At 38.9% G+C, this 18485-nt stretch overlaps 1 protein-coding gene across 1 annotated transcript in view; it reads right to left on the bottom strand.

The window, feature by feature from the left end:
* Positions 1-17806, bottom strand: part of CBL (Cbl proto-oncogene) — an 86398-nt gene extending 68592 nt beyond the window's left edge. Inside the window, exon 1 of the mRNA XM_063093763.1 lies at positions 17537-17806. Coding sequence (XP_062949833.1) covers positions 17537-17725 — 189 coding nt within the window. The 5' untranslated portion in view covers positions 17726-17806. The remainder of the gene's footprint in view (positions 1-17536) is intronic.
* Positions 17807-18485: the final 679 nt, after the last annotated feature.

The following is an 18485-nucleotide window of genomic DNA, read 5'->3' as shown; positions in this document are numbered from 1 at the left end:
AAAACCAACAGCATTCCTAAATATTATATAAATAATTTAAAAATATAACTTCAATTGCCATTTACAATTAATGGCACAAATAAAAATTTAAGGTTCCAAGATATATATCTTTTTTTTCCTCAAAGTTCTGTTTATTTGAGTAGTTTGTAGCCATCATCAGGTTTAATCCCGAGAATCAAGCAAGACAGAAAATCCTTGGACCCATTTCAGAATCTGCAACAGAGGGTAAAGTGGCTCCTGGCAGACTCAAGGTCACAGCTAACAGAGGAGAGATCTGAAGCTGTGGCCCAGACAACAGCAGGCCCCAAATAGGTATACATTTCACAACAAAAGATGTGAAAGACTTTTATGAAGAAAATTATAAAACTTTACTGAAGAACATAAAAGAAGATAGAAATCAATCTACCATGTTCACAGATAGAAAGACTCAAGATAAAAAAAATGTCAATTCTGGGGTCAGCCTGTTGCTCACTTGGGAGTGTGGTGCTGACAACACCAAATCAAGGGTTAACCCCTTACTGGTCACCTTTAAAAAATTTTTATAAAGCAGATGGTCCACCAACCACTGGAGTGCATTCACACAAGGAAGAGTCACTAACAGAGACAAAGAAAAGAAGAGGGTGTCTCTTTCCACAAAACCCATTTCAGAGTGACAGAAGAAGCATCTGCTTTACGATAATATTGGGGGACCTGATCACATCTCTCAGTTTGGACAGATCGTCTAGGCAACAAATTAACAGAGTAACCTTCTTTCAGAAGGAGAGAAGAAATCTAGGGTAATTAGAGGGGGAAGGGGAGTGAATGGGAGAAGGGGAGAGATTGGATAAGGGGCATAAAGAATAATTACGATCTGTAACAATATATATGTTAGTAATATTATTTAATCAACATATCTCAACGTTCAACCCCCAAAATATGTATAATCGATTTTGATTCAATAAATACAATAATTTTTTTTTTTTAAAGAAAACAAAAATGTCAATTCTCCCCCAAGTTAGTGTATAAAGTCAGTGCAATTCTTATCAAAATTTCAACAAGCTTCTTCATGGAGCTGATGATCCTAAAACCCACATGGAAGAAAAAGGGACCAAAAATAGCCACGTATTTACGCAACGAGCTATCAAGACTTGCATCTTATAATTAAAAGTGTGATGCTGGCCAAAGACAAGTGGCCAAATGGAACAGAAGACAGCCCAGATATAGACCCATGCACATATGGAAACTCAGTATCAGAAATGACATTATAAATGAAGAATTCAAGAGAAAAACTACTGAGAAACTGGTTATCCATATGAAAAAAACTAAAATTACATCCCTTGCACATTACATGAAAATAAATTTCAGGTTAATTAAAGATCTCAATATGAGGGAAAAAATCTAGAGAGCTTTAAAAAAAATAGGAACACAACTTATTTGTTGGATAGAGCTCAGAAAGAAAAGATTTCTTAAGACAAAAAAAGCACAAATCATAAATGCAAAAACTAATCAGTCTGACAAAACTAACATTTTAAAATATATTTATAAAAATTTTTTGGTGGCTGGCCGGTACAAAGATTTGACTTTGGTATTAAAAGCACCATGCTCTACCAAGTCAACTAACTGGCCAGCCCCAGAACTAATATTTTAAAGTTATCCTAACTCATAAGGATTATTATTTTATTTCTTTTTTCCATTCATTTTAAAACATATCAATGCAATTATAATGTATATACCTAAGCATCCTTTTTCCCTCCTTCTTGATAAACTGAACCCTTCATCAATGAAATATCCCTCTTCACCTCTAGTAATACTTCTAGCCTTCGGGTTGGTGTTTGCATGGTGTATCTTCTTCCATTCTTTCAATCTTCCTGTATTCTTATGTTTAATGTATGAGTCTCTGTACACAGAATATAGATTGGTTTCCTTTTAACCCATTCTGACAATCTTTGGTTTCAACTAATCTGATCTGTTTACATTTGATGCATTATGACATTACTAATTTTTTGTAGGTCAAATATTATATAAACCATATAAAATTGCTAATAAGTACCAACTCATAATAAATAACAACTTTGTTTTCTGTGTCTCACCTGTTCCATGTTCCTTTATCTTCCCTTTCATGCCCTCTTTTGTTATAAGCATTTCCCATTTTCTCCTCTATTAGCACTTATCAAATATACATTCTTTTACCATTCTTTTAGTGGTTACCTTAGTTGCTATATAACATGTATCTCTGACTTATGAAATCTTGTATAAATTAGTACTTTTACTACTTCCCAGACAACGCAAGGATCTTGGAACAGTAACTCCATTTACTTTCCTTTTAACTTACTATTACTACCATATACTTTAATTCCATAGTTTTTACTTCTTGTTTTTGTTTTTGTTTTTGTTTTTGTTTTTGTTTTTCCGGCAAATGGCCTGTAGGGGATTCTGAACCCTTGACCTTGGTGTTACAACTAATTCCATATATATTTTAAGTCCACAAGTCATTATTATTACTATTATTATTTTATACAGCCAATATTCGTTTATATTTACCCACATAACTGCCCTTTTCAGTGCTTTCATCCATCTATAATCATTTTTCTTCAGCCTAAAGAACATCCTTTGATACTTCCTTTAGCTACCCTAAAGGTCTGCTGGTACAAATTCTCTCAGTTTCTTTGTGTCTGAAAGCATCTTTATTTTGTATCCACTTTGTTTCATTTTTCTGCAGCTGCCCATACCGATCTAAACCCTTGCCCTTGGTGTTATAACACGACTCAAAACAGCTGAGCTTACTGGCTAGACTTTTTGTATCCACCTTTAAGCGACATTTTTACTCAAAAAGATCAGTAGTTACTTTCTGTCACTACTTTAACACTACCATTTCATGTTTTCTGGATGTCGTTGTTACTGTTGAAAAGTCAGGCTGTCGGTTTTATTGTTGTTCCTTTAAAGGAAAAATGTCTTTTATTCTCTTGCTGCTTTTAAGATTTCTCTTTGACCCAGGTTTTCAGCAGCGTTACTATGACGTACCTAGGTGTGATTTTCTTTGTATTTTTCCTGTTTGGTGTTTACAGAGCTTCTTAAATTTGTGGTTTGATAATTTTCATCAGTTTTGAAAAATTCTCAGCCAATTTCTCATCAAGTATTACTCTGCCCCATTCTCTTTTTCCTCTTCTTCTGGAACTTCAATTACATATACGTAAGACCTTTTCACTATATTCCATATGTCTCCTACATGTTTTTCTGTATTTTCCATCCTTTTGTCTCTCAATGCTTCACTCTGGATTTTCCTTTCTGACTTATCCTCCACTTCACTAATCCTCTCTCCAGCTGTAGCTATTTGCTAAACCCATCTTAATCAGTTGTGTTTTTCAGTTCTAGAATTTCTATTTCATTCTTATTTTATCATGTCAAGTCTGTCAAATTACCCACTTAGTCTTTAATTCTTCTAACACATTAATCATAAATATATTTTAAGCCATGACTGATAAACATCTGTATCTCCTGTGTGTAGGTTTCTATTATCAATTTTACCTCCTGGTGTTCAGTCGCATCTTGTCTTCTCGTATGCCTAGTTATTTTTTATTGAATGTTGGACATTGTACATTAAAAATTATAAACAATCTGAGACTATGGATGCTGTTATTCAGAAAGAATCTACATTTGCTTCTGGCAGGCAGCCACACTAATGACATTAGGAATTACAGATCATCTTAATTTAACCAGAATTGAAAAGATTTAAAAGGCTATGCTTCCTCCACTATATAGACTGGTCTGCTTCTGTTTATTCCTTACTCCTAGAATTTTGGCCTTCGGGTTCTTAATCCAAAATCCTAGAGTGTTTCCCAGGGCCCTCCACCTTGGCAGGCCCTAATTCCAATGTTTGGTCCTCCTTTACATGAGTATTTTGAAAATTCTATTCAGTCTCTCAGCTGAATCAGCAATGTCTTCAAGGCAGAAGACAGCCTCAAACATCTGACTCTCCTCTCAGTTTTCCTCTTCTTCTAAAACTAGGCCTCATAATTTCTCACTGCCCTGATAACTCTTCTATCTACATCTAGCTTTTCTAGTTGTCAGCAGTACATTTGTTTCAAAACAACCTAGTATAACACTAGTAGAAGCAGAAGTCTGACATTCTCCTCTTTATTTCATATTTTAAAATTGCTATTTTCTTGTGTCACCAAAAACTCATTATAAACTTCTGAGATTTCTAAATGATTCCATACTATGGATATACTATAACATATTTTAACCATCCCTCCATTTTGTTTTAACATTTACGTTATTTTCAAGTCTTTACTATTGCAAGTATGACTTTGATGAACATGCTTGGGCATTTCATTCTTCTATACATCAGATTATTTCCTTGGGATAGATTCCTCCAGAAGTCTAATCATTAGGTCCATCTTAAACAACTGAAAAACTCACATTTAAAGACTAATCATCAAGGACTCTTTAGAGCCAGCCCGTGGCTCACTTGGGAGAGTGTGGTGCTGATAACACCAAGGCCACGCGTTCAGATCCCTATATAGGGATGGGAGAGCGTGGTGCTGACAACACCAGGTCAAGTGTTAAGATCCCCTTACCGGTCATCTTTTTTTTTTTTTTAAAAAGGACTGTTTAAATAAGTAAAGCAATATGAAAATTTAAAAACTAGATATATCATGCTCTGTATACCATTTCTTGAACTCTTGAAAAATAGCCCTATATGCCCAGCAAATAAAGACAAGATGAATCAACAAAAATATTTGATGCATTAATATTTTAACAATATTTTAGGAAGCTGCTCATCCTATCAAATGTTCAGGCCAAAATGTAACAACATAGCCAAGGGAAAAAAACACCTCAGAAGACAACTATATTCTAAGTACAACAGAGTTAAGAACTCATACTCATAAAACAAACAATTCATAATTTATAAGTGTTAATTCCAAAACCTCATTTGTAAGTCAGGTGTTTATAATTCAGAATATATTTTACAACAAAAATATTAAAACGACACATTCCTAGGTTAGTCCTTAGAGGGAGGGAGGGAGGGGAAACTAATATTGAGACTAAGAAATTAAGACCCAGAAAAGACTACAACAGACACATGATTGAAAGTTTTTATTTTCAGAGAAAATTGAACATGTTTTATATTGAGAAACAATCAGAAGAAAAAGAGATAAATAAACTGAGGCAAGACAGTGGGAAATGGGATCTAGAACACAGGACTACACCAAACACCATTAAAAGAAAAGGGACACCTCCTAAAACAGGAAGAAAGGGAGTGAGGATAGGTTCAGACAGAAACAAATCTGTAGATATGGAGGCAGTAAGTTAAAGGTTGCACCTCATAGTTTTGACTTTTCTCAATGTATCTATTCAACAAATATATGTCAGGCACTGGGACACAGAAGCAAAAAGACAGGGTCCCTGAATCTGAGAGGAATCAGGCAATAAACAACAATAAAGAGGAAACCAACAATAATATCAGGTTCTCTGCAGAGAATTAAAATAGGGTAATATATTAAGAAAGTGCTGAGTGACTACTTTAAAAGAGTAGATTGGGAAAGCTTCTCTGAGGTAACATCTAGGCTAAGGGTTGAAATTATAGAAAAGAGCCAGCTACTTAGAATCAACAGAAGAGGTAGCCCAAATAGAGGAAACAACTACTCCAATGGTCATAAAGAAGGAAGAGGTTTGGATCTGCTTGAGGAATAAATAGAAAGATCAGTGAGACTAAAGTGTACAGAGCAAGGTGGAGAGACTGGGTAAGTGAGATTTGTGAAACAGGCAGGGAATTACCAAAGAGACATGATGAAGCCTAAAATATAAGTTTTTAAGTTTTCAATTAAAATTAAAAAGGACTAAATAATGTTTTAATATTTTGACAAGAATGCATCAAACGGCCATATCAAGATGTCCTGTTTCATTCATTACCTTGAGTAAATTTCTTAACCTCTGAGCCTCAGTTCTTTCATCTGTAAAAACAGAGATAACACCTGCCTCATAATGAAATGTTTATGAAAGACCTGTGCAGTTTCCAATAAAGTAGGCATCCAATAAATGTTAGTTCCCCTGCCCCTTTCCATACAACTTGACTAGACTTATCTGCAGGCCAGGCAGGAATCACCCATTGAAGACAGAATGATACACCTCACATCACCCTTTAATGACTTCCCAGAAGCTGGTAACATTATTCCCATCACCCTGGCCCAGTCACAGCAACCTTCCCCAGTCCTGCATGGTCTCTGGTAACCAAGGAATAGAGAAAAGGCAGCAAGCAACACAAGAACAAGGTGACCAACAATATATAACAGCTATAGTACCCATCCCTTCAAAGGTCCACACCAGTACAACTCCCAATAAAGATACATGCATTGCTATGCAGGGATACACATACCAGCCCACATATTCTCCCTACTTAAAGGCAAATGAATAAACATCACAGAGTTGAGGTTAAAATGCAGTACTTGCCTAATATCTCTGGGAAAAAGGTATGCTGTACTTCCCTCCGACTACAACAATAAAAAAAAACTAAACTAAAATTGCTCTGGTCTTGCATACAGTATTCAACCTATAATAATCAATAAATGTTGTTCATAACAATAAACTAAAAAATATATCAGCATTCATTACATACCAAAAATGTCTCCAAAACAACTGATTACTTTGCATTTTCAAACTGGTACCATGTGCCTCCACAAATGTTATTTGTCCTTCCTTATAATGTGACCTTGTAAAGATCATTAGTAGATGAAATACCTGCTTTTCTCAAGATCTTTTTAAGAGGAATCATCACATGACCATGGAAATCAACACTCCACTAACAACTGTAAGTCTTTAACTATGGAACACTAACACAGATCATAAAGAAAATATAGAGGTAGGCCTAGTCTTTTGATATTAATATCTTTGGGGAAGATTAAAAAATGCCCGAAATATTTATAACTTCTGGAAAAAAAAGTTCCAAAAAGGCTCTGTGTGAATAATTCAAGTCAATAGTTAACAAACCTCAAAAGCCAAAACAACCTGCCTTCATTACTTGGTAAATTTCAAATTGGCAGTCATAGTTAACCTCCAAAGCACAAATGTGCACCCAGACCTTAAAAAACATTCACCAAAAAATTTCTGAAAGATAAAATATTTTCCTGCTTAGTCTGTCCTCCATTTGGCCAACTTTATTTTGCTTTCCAAGCTCTGCAGTAGCAAAAAATGGCTGCCTTTTGTTTACTTCTGCCTGTACACTTACAGCATCACTCAGAACAATGTCAAAAAGAAACGTGCTTAGCTCTGGGAAACCAATAGTGTCCTTGTACAGCTGCCATATACTCCATTCATAATAGTCTTCTCACTGGCCTAACTCCTCCCTTTGCTTCTGCCAAGGCTCAATGGTCAACAGAAAAAATTTGGAAAGTGTTAATAAATAAAACTATGCTTGAAAATTGCTGGGGGTTATTTTTTTATATTTTATTTATTTATTTATTTATTTTTTGGCGGCTGGCTGGTACAGGGATCTGAACCCCTTGATAAATTTTTTAAAAGGGAAAGTGGCTCACTTGGGAGAGTGTAGTGCTGATAACACCAAGGCCAAGGGTTCAGATCCCTATATAGGGATGGCCGATTAGCTCACTTTGGAAAGCGTGGTGCTGTCAACACCGAGTCAGGGGTTAAGATCCCCTTACCAGTCATCTCTAAAAATAATAATAATAATAAATAAAAATAAAAGGAAAAAGTTATAGAGAACAGTGCCTAAGCCTCTGTTCTGAATGCAGAATCTTTTCTAACACTAAGGAATTTGCATTTCTAATTAGGCAGAAAACTATATGCATATAGGACAATGAATGACTAAGTATTTTTACCTCTGTCGACCCTAACCTATCTGTGGAAGCATTTTTCATTTCAAAGTTTTCCACATGTTTAAAAATGAATAAAATGCTATGCTACTATACAAGTATTCCATATTTGGAGCTATACATAAAACAACATGTAAAATTTTATTACAGTTTTGAAAGAATCAATTTTGCTCAAGAGAACAGGAGGAATAGTAGAAAGGATATCAGAGTAGAAGTCCAGAGACCTGGGGTCTAGTCTGGTGATTGACATTAACTGGCTATATGACCTTGGGCAAGTTACTTGCATCCCCGGGTCTCAATTTCTGCCTCTGCAAATGAAAGAGATCAATTTATTTCTAAAGTCTCTTAAAGCTTCAAGTTTTAGAAACTCCATCATCTCAGAACTTTGAAGAGGTTTAACAGTTTGACAAGTATAAGTATACAGTAAATCTTTTGAACGAAAACCACTCATGATTGTTTTTCAAAAATGAATTAGAAACCCATACATTTTAAAGAAATACATTATTACTAGATAATGGCCACAAGAAAAAAAGCCTTTTACTTCTAATTACTATTCTTCATTATTGATTTAACAAAACTCCATTCAGGCTCTTGAACTGTAATTACTACAGAACACTTCCCAAGTACCACCCAACAGCATTTATTAAAAACATCATGCCACTTATTACTCATTACCAACCTCATTAATTTCACTTATCACATCAATTGCAGAAAAAATACATTCAGTACATTGTATGCAATAAAGTAACTGACATGTCCTAAAAGTTTAATAATGCAGTTTTTACACACAGTTTCTATTTGGGGAATGGGAGGGGGCTGGCTGTTAAGGGGATTCAAATCCTTGACTTTGGTGTTCTCAGCACCATGCTCTCCCTCAAGTGAGGATTCTGCTTTTACAAGGAAAAAATAATTCTTTATCCAGAGTTATCAGTGCAACTGATTAAATGGATCTTAGAATCACCCTTGGATGCCATACACTAAATAAGACACAACCGTGGATTAGGGTTCTGCAGAGGCACCTGCTTGGTCTAACATCCCTCCCCATTCCTCATCCCCTTTCTTGTCTCCTCAGGGATTAAGTAATGGTTTACCTTCATGGTCCCCACAGAGCCCTTTGTATACACACAGATTTTAAGTGTGAGTGCTGGTCACCCTTAACTCCCCAGCACCTGGCATGTAGTCTGCGTTCAATGAAAGTGAGATTATGGAAGGGTACCATCATAATTCTCATAAAATAACTAAGAAAGAAATCAGCTACCATATTTAAATCAACAAACTAGACAAGGACTTTTTGGAGAGCAATATAGCAACATATATCTTTTAAAACTTTAACGTATGACTCCTTCAACCCAGCCATTTCATTTCTAGGAGTTTATTCTTAAAAAAAAAATTTAGAAACTGCATGATGGATAGTCCTGTAGCATTGTTTCTGATATTAAAACTCAGAAATAACCTAGACGAATATCAATAACATTTTATTAAATAAACACATATATGTACCCATATCAAAAAATTTTATACAGTGCTTTTGGGGCTGGCCCATGGCTCACTTGGGAGAGCGTGGTGCTGACAACACCAAGTCAAGAGTTAAGATCCCCTTACTGGTCATCTTTAAAAAAAAAAAAAATTTATATAGTCCTTTTAAAAAATGTCAGGTAGACCTATATACAGCATTTTAACATAGAAAATCTCCACAATGTAGCAAATTTTTAATGAGAAAAATATTCCAGAACCATTTTTATTTAAAAATCCCACTTCTTAAAAATGTATTTTTTTTTTTTTTTTGTCTTTTTCATGACCGGAACTCAGCCAGTGAGTGCACCGGCCATTCCTATATAGGATCCGAACCCGCGGCGGGAGCGTCGCTGCGCTCCCAGCGCCGCACTCTCCCGAGTGCGCCACAGGCTCGGCCCAAAAATGTATATTTTTAAAGGAGGTATTATTTTCATAATTTAAGAACATAATGATTAAAATCTTTTTTTTTTCTTTTTAAAGATGACCAATAAGAAGATCTTAACCCTTGATTTGGTGTTGTCAGCACCACGCTCAGCCAGTGAGCGAACCAGCCATCCCAGCACCGCATTCTCCCAAGTGAGCAACAGGCCGGCCCATAATTAAAATCTTAAACATAAATTAGATACCCTATGCCCTTTAATTAAAAAAAACCCTGCGAAGCATACATATCTAAAATAAAAGCAGCTGTGTTATGGACCCTTGCTACACCAAGAGTGGTCCCTGGGCCAGCTGCATTGCTGTCTCCTGGGAGCTGATCAGGAATGTAGAATCTCAGGCCCCACCCCCGACCTACTCAGACTCTATATTTTAACAAGATCCCCAGATGATCTGAACTCATGTTAAAGTCTGAGAAGCAATGGTCCATTGAGGACCAAGGGATCACCTGACACAGTCTGAACACACTAGTTCAGATCCACATAAAAAACAAAAGTATGGGCTGAGTGACTTGGAAAGGTTACTTAATCTCTCTGAATCTGTTTCATTATCATAAAACACATTACTTTGAGATTTTTGATATATCAACAGATGTGAAATTGTAAACTGCTCCACAATATAAGAATTTATTAGTACTTAGTTGTCGGTCTTAACGAGTGAATGCTAAAAAGTCAACAACTTTCTGATGTCAATAAATCATTCAAGGGAATGCTGTCCATTCAACCTCCTCAGTGCCACTCAGGCAAATGGATAAAGGGTGAAGGGATGGACCTCAAACTATAGACAGTGGATACCTCTGGGGAGGGCAGTCATCTGGGGGCTTAAAAGGGGACTGTCTTAGTCCATTTTATGCTGGTGTAACAGAATACCACAGACTGGGTAATTTATAATGAACAGAAATGTATTTGGCTCCCAGTTTTGGAGGCTAGGAAGTCCAATATTGAGGGGCTGCATCTGGTTAGGGCCTTCTTGCTGCATCAAAACATGGTGGAAGGCACCACACAGGTGAGAGTGAGCAAGAGAATAAACTCACAGCCTCAAGTCTTTTTATATCAGCTTTAATCCACTCCTGAGGTATAACTCTCATCACCGAAACAACTCCCATTAGGCCCCATCTCCCAACACTGTTGCTTTGGGGATTAAGTTTCCAACACTTGCTTTTGGAGGGCTACATTCAAACCACACCAAAGACTTTTATATTTTGTTGTGTATATTTTATGATTCATAAACTGTTTTTGTTTTTCTCAAAGAGTGCTACAGCTATCTATATACTGCTGTTCAAAACAGGTCTAAGAAAGGAGGAAGCAGAAATTAGCATCCCATCCCATTCAATGAAGCACCAAGGAACTGGACTCATTTTAAACTTTCCTCTGTGGCAGATCCAAGCCAGAGGAAAGACAGTAAGCAATCAGTGGCGGTTGTGAGAAGGTGCCCAGGCAGCACAGTCTGCTAATAAGCACAACTCACCCCCCTTTCCAAAAGCTGCAGAGAGAGAAAAGACCCACAGTCACTGCTGATTTCTTCTGAGAGAACCACAGGAGCATCTATGGGAGTGGCACTGCATCTTCTCAGGGCATTGATATCCCCCGTGGATATGCACTGCCAACGCCATCATTAGCACCCCTTTCCCCTCCTTTTGGAAGCTGCTGCAGGAAGGAACACTGTGGGGACAGAGCTGAGGCTGGCTTCCAATGCTCCTGGTTGACTACTCCCACCTATTTCCTTCCAGCACAAAATGTGCTAATCATGAAAACATTTCACAAAGCCTTGCTTGTTATAATCCCCCTTTTCTAACAAACTTAGTGGAGATCAGCATTAACAACTTCATTGGAAAATGTGATTGAAATTTAGGTTCAGTTTTCAAACTAATATTTGTCCATTTTTCCTTTAATAATCTAGGTTAATCATTAAGGAAGTGATTTTTCACAATATAAATGTTATTGAGTGTTTGAATATAATATTAACTCTGCTTAAGGGGAATTCTCACGGACCAATTTGATCATGATTTATCAGGTTCACTGTATGTATACTCCTGGTTAAGAACATATTAAAAGCAGGTTTTCCTATCACAAGAGTCACCAAAATCTTCAACCAAAATCACAAAATGAAGACAGCAGATTATCTTCTTCCCTGGCCTAACCCTACTTTTAGTCTACATACCTTTCAAAATTGCTATCCCTAATCACATGAAATACTCAATTGACTCATGTTTCACTATAAGGAATTATTAGGGGTAGCTCTTACTAGGCATAAAAAATAAAATCATGTTTTACAATGACTATATACTACCTACCTTTATAAGGTAAAAAAACATTTTTAGTAAATGTTACTTTAATTATAGCACTCAAAAAAAAAAAAAAAAAATTCCCAGGGCCGGCCCATGGCTCACTTGGGTGAGTGTGGTGCTGATAACACCAAGGCCACAGGTTCGGATCCTACATAGGGATGGCCAGTTAACTCACTTCGGAGAGCGTGGTGCTGACAACACCAAGTCAAGGGTTAAAATCCCCCTAACCGGTCATCTTTTAAGAAAATAAAATAAAATAAAAAGTGGCAAATGCCACCAGAGACAACATGAATTAAGTATAACTGGAAAATAATGTGTATAAGCCTCTATGATCACCAAGCAAAGTAACCAACACACAATATGAAGAAACACCCTTAACTTAAAAGTAGATAAACTGAATGGTACTTGTTAAACACTATCTTAATATCATTCAAGAAAATGCCTACTAGGGCCGGCCTGTGGCTCACCCGGTAGAGTGCGGTGCTGATAACACCAAGGCCACAGGTTCGGATCCTATATAGGGATGGCCGGTTTGCTCACTGGCTGAGCGTGGTGCTGACAACACCAAGCCAAGGGTTGAGATCCCCTTACCGAACATCTTTTAAAAAAAAAAAGAAAAAAAGAAAATGCCTACTTTGTTTGAATGAATTAGGGGGTGAAGAAGGTGAGGGGGGGTGCTGTTGTGTACCTGCATAGGTCACTTTCTAAATAAATGGCTTTTGTGACTGAGACTTTGCTGTAGACCTGAGAAGACAGTATATGGAAGAACTAACTAAGTCTTAGGAGGGGGATAATCCTGGATTCCAAGTTAGGCTCCACTATTAACTAAGTTACTTAACCTCTCTAAGCCTAAGGGGCTTCATCTATAAAACAGATGAAGCCAATAAAGGGCTACTGCAAGAAATAGTAAGTTTAATATAATTAAAATAGATTCCCACCACCATGCCTTTTCCTTTCACAGCTACTCCTTTGGATCACACAAAGCAATTTAATTTAACAAATACTTTCAAAGTACCTACTCTGTGTAAGGCACCATGACTGAATGCTGCAGGAAGTTAAGTGGATTACAGTTGCTGCCTTCCAGAAGTTTATAATCTTGAAAAATTAAGATAAACACAGAAAAAAAAAAAAAATAAACACAGAATAATTATGTACTAAGAGATCCTGTATCACTTTGGACATACTTCTTCTGTAGTCACTTATCACTTACATATCACTTAGAATATAATCTCTGAAGTGTAAGAACTTACACCTTAGCACTATGCTTGGGACTTAGTGAGCATGCAAACACAGAAAGGTAGGAAGGAAGCAAGGGGAAGAAGAAAAGAGGGTGAGAAGTCTAATGAAACACATCGATTTATAAATTCTACTATGTGCAGTTACTTCTATAATACAGGAAATTACTCAAGGTGCTTTTTGGGGGGAATGAGGAGGAGGGCAGGTAGAGCAAGCAGGAGAAGATAGGTAAAAGGAAGGAAATAATAATCTCTTGAAAATACTTTTTTTAAACTCAAAAAATGAAAGCACTTTTAAACTCATGCTTTAAAGGGAAGCATTTTTCTAATAAATCATCTCCCATTAAAAATAATCATCAACACCTTAATGTTTTAAAGAATGATGTAAGATAATCAAAAATAAAAACATAGTACAGACCTAAATATTACCAGCATGATACTCTAGCTCAGGAGTAGGCAAATTATGGCCTGCAGCCTTTTTTCTGTACATCCTCAATCTAAGAATGGCTTTTATATTTTTAAAAAGTTGTAACAACAATAACAACAACAAATATGGGACTGAGCGTGTTGCCAGCAAAGCCTAAAATATTTATTATCCTTCCCTTTACAAAAAAAGTTTGCCTACCCCTGCTGTATTTCACAAAAGAATTTTAAGTCTCTCACGAAACACCTTAATACTTTTAAATTTACAGTGAAGGCAATTTATATGATTTTTCTCTCCATTCCCCATTCCTCTCTTCCCTGTCCAGTTGTCTCTTTACTTACTAGCCACTTTCTTCACCTACAAGTATTTACACAAATGTTTAGTATAATATCCTGGGGTGGCAAAAAACATTAAAAAAAAAAAAACCTAGAGGCTGACTATGTCTAACTTAATAACAAGCATTCTAGCACAAGCATTTTTCCAACAATGAGTTTAAGTTCCATAAGGGATTAGTAAATTAGTAAACTGGGCCTGTGTTGACCAGAATCCATGACTTACACCAACTTCTTCACTGGCATATATCCAGTACTGGGGGAAGGAAGGAGACTAACAGTTCCCAGTGCTAAACGAATAAATTGACTAATAGTAGGCCAGAATAATACTCACCGAGCTTCAACAACAAAGATAAAGGAGGTTTGAAATGATGACTTAGGGGGCCAGCCTGTGGCTCACTCGGGAGAGTGTGGTGCTGATAACACAAAGGCCATGGGGTTGGATCCCATACAGGGATGGCCAGTGAGCTCACTGGGTGAGTGTGGTGCTAACAACACCAAGTCAAGGGTTAAGATCCCCTTACCGGTCATCTTTAAAAAAAAAAAAGGAAATGATGACTTAGAACTAAATTTAGGGATAGCAGGTTAGCTCAGCTGGTTAGAGTACAGCCAAGGCCACAGGTTCGGATCTCCTTACTGGCCAGCACTGGCCAGCCACCAAAAAAAAAAGGAAACTAAATTTAATAAATGTGTGCGACATCTGTGGATTTGACAGCATATTCTTCACCACTTAAATTGCATGAAGTCAGGAAGGTATAGTGACACATTTAAGACTTTAACAACAACAAAAAAAAGTGAATAAAGAGAACACCCTATGCTCAAAATATCAAGGATAAGAGATAGTGCAATGTAACATTACAGAAGTATTCAGAACATCTGAGAACTTGGGCTAGCCGGTTAGCTCAGGTGGTTTAGAGTGCGGTGCTGATAACACCAGTTTCCGGGGTTTGATCCCTCTATCTGCCAGCAAAAAAAAAAAAAAATCCAGAAAGCAGGAAAGCAGTATGAACGTACCGGACTAACACATCAGAAATACTAAGTTTTCGTTTCAGCACAACTAGTATTATGTGATATAAGGCACAGACAGTACTAAAATCGTCACAAGAATAAAGAAATAAAAAGTAACACAAGAATAAAACATCCCTCTCCCTACATTAGAGAAGAAAACCTAGAAGCCTGCTGCTCTTCCCTTGGAACTGTCAAAACCTGAAAAGCATTTTGACTCAAAACTGAGTCCTCTTTATTCTTCCCAAATAATTAAACATTCTGCAGAAGAAATCGAAATTCAATACACATACTTTAAAGAGATAAAGGAGTAAGACTTAAAGGGAGGGTTTTATTTGGACCACCTGGTAGAATAGGACTATCTACAATCTATCCTTTATTTACAAAAATGCAAAAGTTTAATAAAAAGTTTATTATTTTTTCTTGGCAACTGGTGGGCACAGGGATCCAAACCCTTGACCTTGATGTTATAACACTGCGCTTTAACCAACTGAGCAACCAGCCAGCCTGAGTTTGTTATTGTTAAGCAGAGGTCACCAACCAATACAATTCTGATCATTGCACCCACATGTCTTGTATGAGAAGCTAATTAGAAATGCAAATATTTTTTCTATGCAGAGGAACCCTTCTAGTCCTTAACAGTAAATTCTCAAAACGCAAACCTATAAACTTCAGATTTTGAATGCACTCAATATTTTTTTAAAGATGTCAACACATTTAAAGTTTCCTTTACACACCTAACTTTCTGTAATGGTTTTATTAAAGTTTCCAATAATAAAATTAGAACTACACCACCAATATAATTAACACACAAATACGTGTGTCACTAATTACAATACCAATTATTTAACATGAGAAAAACCAGCACTGAAACCACTGGTATGCACTACTAGAGTGTTAATTCACACACAGGACTTATTAAGCATTTATGTAGCAAATTTATATTTGCCAAGTGCTTCATAATCATTTTATTACTTGTTTCTAGTTCAAAACAACCCATGAAGAACTTTAGAGAAGAGGAACCTAGGCCCAGAGAGGAACCAAAGAAAACCAATTTTACCCTGGAGGAAATAACACCATTCTCTTAAAACATGCCAGATAAGGGCCGGCCCATGGCTCACTTGGGAGAGCGTGGTGCTGACACCACCAAGTCAAGAGTTAAGATCCCCTTACCAGTCATCTTTTTGGAAAAAAAAAAAAGAAAAGAAAAGAAAAACCATGCCAGACAGATCTCTCTAATCACTTTTCACCTGCAGTAAGAATTTTGCCAAAATAAGTTATCAATGAATATGAAAAATATCAAGGAAACATTGGATTGAATTCTCTCTAACAAAGCGTTAACTGCTTAAACATTTTTAAGTACTTGGGACTACTATATTTCATTATATAGACACAACAATAAGGAAGTAAAATTCTCCCAAATGACAAACTAAATGGTTAAAACATAAAGGAGTTATTTTTTCGCACTTGCCAAAAATAGAAAGGTAATCAAAGAAGCTAATCGAACAAGCTTAAAGTCAGTCCTGCAATAAGGAATCAGGCCCATTACAAAAAAAGTAAAACACAGCTAAAAGCGGTGTATATAACGAGGAAGTTATGAAGAAGTCAGAATATGCTGCTTAGTCAATCCATCTTTCAGAAGATAATGGTTCTAGGAGCTGGCCTGTTAGCTCAACTGGTTAGAGCATGGTGCCGATAACACCAAGCAATGTCCAGGGTTCGACCCCTATACCGGCCAGCCACCAAAAAAAAAAAAAAAAAATTTTTTTTTAATGAAGATAATGGTTCTAACCAGATCTTGCGGTTTAATCAGTGCATATCTCAAAACCAGCAATGGACCACATCCAATGTTTCAAAGGATAAAAAACTTAAGCCAGCTCTAGATGTAGAGGAAAGTTCCCTCCTTGCCCCATTTAAACATCCTATTTCTTGTACCTTGGTATAACACCTTAATGAGAAAAAACGATACGCTCACCCGGAGCACAGCTTGCCTGCGGAGTTGTCCTGACCCCAGGTCCCTCCATCAGAGTCAGATCTCGACTCCTCATCCAGCAGAGAGCCCTAGCAGGCCAATCAAACACTCTTTCTCACCTCCCTCCCTCCTATCTCCCAGGGCCAATTCCGTGACCCACATCCCTACACCCTGCACAGAGCCCCAAACTCCGCACCCCCATCATACTTCCGCCCCGGTGGCTTCCCAGCTAACCTCCACCCCAGCCCCCACCCCATCTTTGTCTCCCTACCCCAAACACCACACCTCAACGTTCCCCTACTCCCAACCGCAGCCCTTCCCCCACCGCCGACACCCACCCCCCCCCCGGTCTCTTCCCCAGCCCTCAGCCCCCTCTCGGCCGGTCACCCCAGTTCCTCGCCTCCCCTGCCTCGCAAGACCCGTCCCCTCCCCCAGCTTCCTCTGTCCCTTCCTTCCCCTCTCCTCCCCGCGCCCCTCCGCCCACGCCCACCCTGCTCCCGCTGGTCCCCCGCAGGCCTTTCACCTTGTCCATGAGCTTCCAGCACTTCTCCACCATCTTCTTGTCTACAGTCCCCGGCGGGTGGGGGCTTAGGTGGTGGTGGTGGTGCGGCTGGAAGGCGTCCTTCATGAGCCCGATCAGGCCGCCCGAGCCCGAGCCTCCGGAGCCGCTGCCGCCCCCGGCCCCAGAGCTCTTTTTCACGTTGCCGGCCATGGCCCGGGGAGGGGTGGGGGCCCCTCCGGGTCGACCGGCTCTGCTCGGCTGCGAGCGAGGGAAAGGAGGGCGTGAAGGAGGAGCCTCTCCCGGCAGCCGCCGCCGCCGCCGCCGCCGCCGCCGCCGCCGCCGCCGGCTATCGGGGCTGAGGGAGGAGCGGTCGTGGGGAGGGGAGTGGGCGGTGCCTGGAGAGTGCGGGGCGCGCCCCTTCAGAGAGCAGGAGCCCGAGGGCGGGCGATGACAGGCTGACTGGCGAACTCGGGAAAACCGGCGGCTGCGTCCGGACTGAGCAGCGACCCCCTCCTGCACCACCCCGTCGCGAGCAGCCCGCGTGCCCACAGCTCCCGGAAAGCCGCGGCCAAGTTTCCGCGCCTGTCTCCCCCGCCTCTACCCCAGGGGGCGGGCTGGGGCGGGGCCAGCAGAACCATCGCGCTTGCGCCCTCTGCCGGAGAAACGGGGAAGGGAAGGGGTGGGGTCCAATGTGGAGTCTGCGCAGTAGGCAGAGTCGAGACCTCCATGTTCCTCGTGGGCTGAAGGTTGGCTGTGCTGGAGTGGGTCATTGGTATGTTTAAAGACAGGTAGCAGTGGAAAGAATCTTAACGTCAAGACTTTCCCCCATGCCTGACAAGTGAGGAAATGGAGCTTACAGTTATTTGCTGCTCCACATTGTAGAAGACTGATGGGAGAAATGGGAAGGTTATTTATACACTCTTCATTAAGATGCGACCAGGGACAGGAATGTGGATGCTGCGGATTGTTC

The sequence above is a fragment of the Cynocephalus volans genome, chromosome 4 (genome assembly GCF_027409185.1).
Source record: "Cynocephalus volans isolate mCynVol1 chromosome 4, mCynVol1.pri, whole genome shotgun sequence".
NCBI lineage: Eukaryota > Metazoa > Chordata > Mammalia > Dermoptera > Cynocephalidae > Cynocephalus > Cynocephalus volans.
This window is presented reverse-complemented; position numbering and strand designations above follow the sequence as displayed.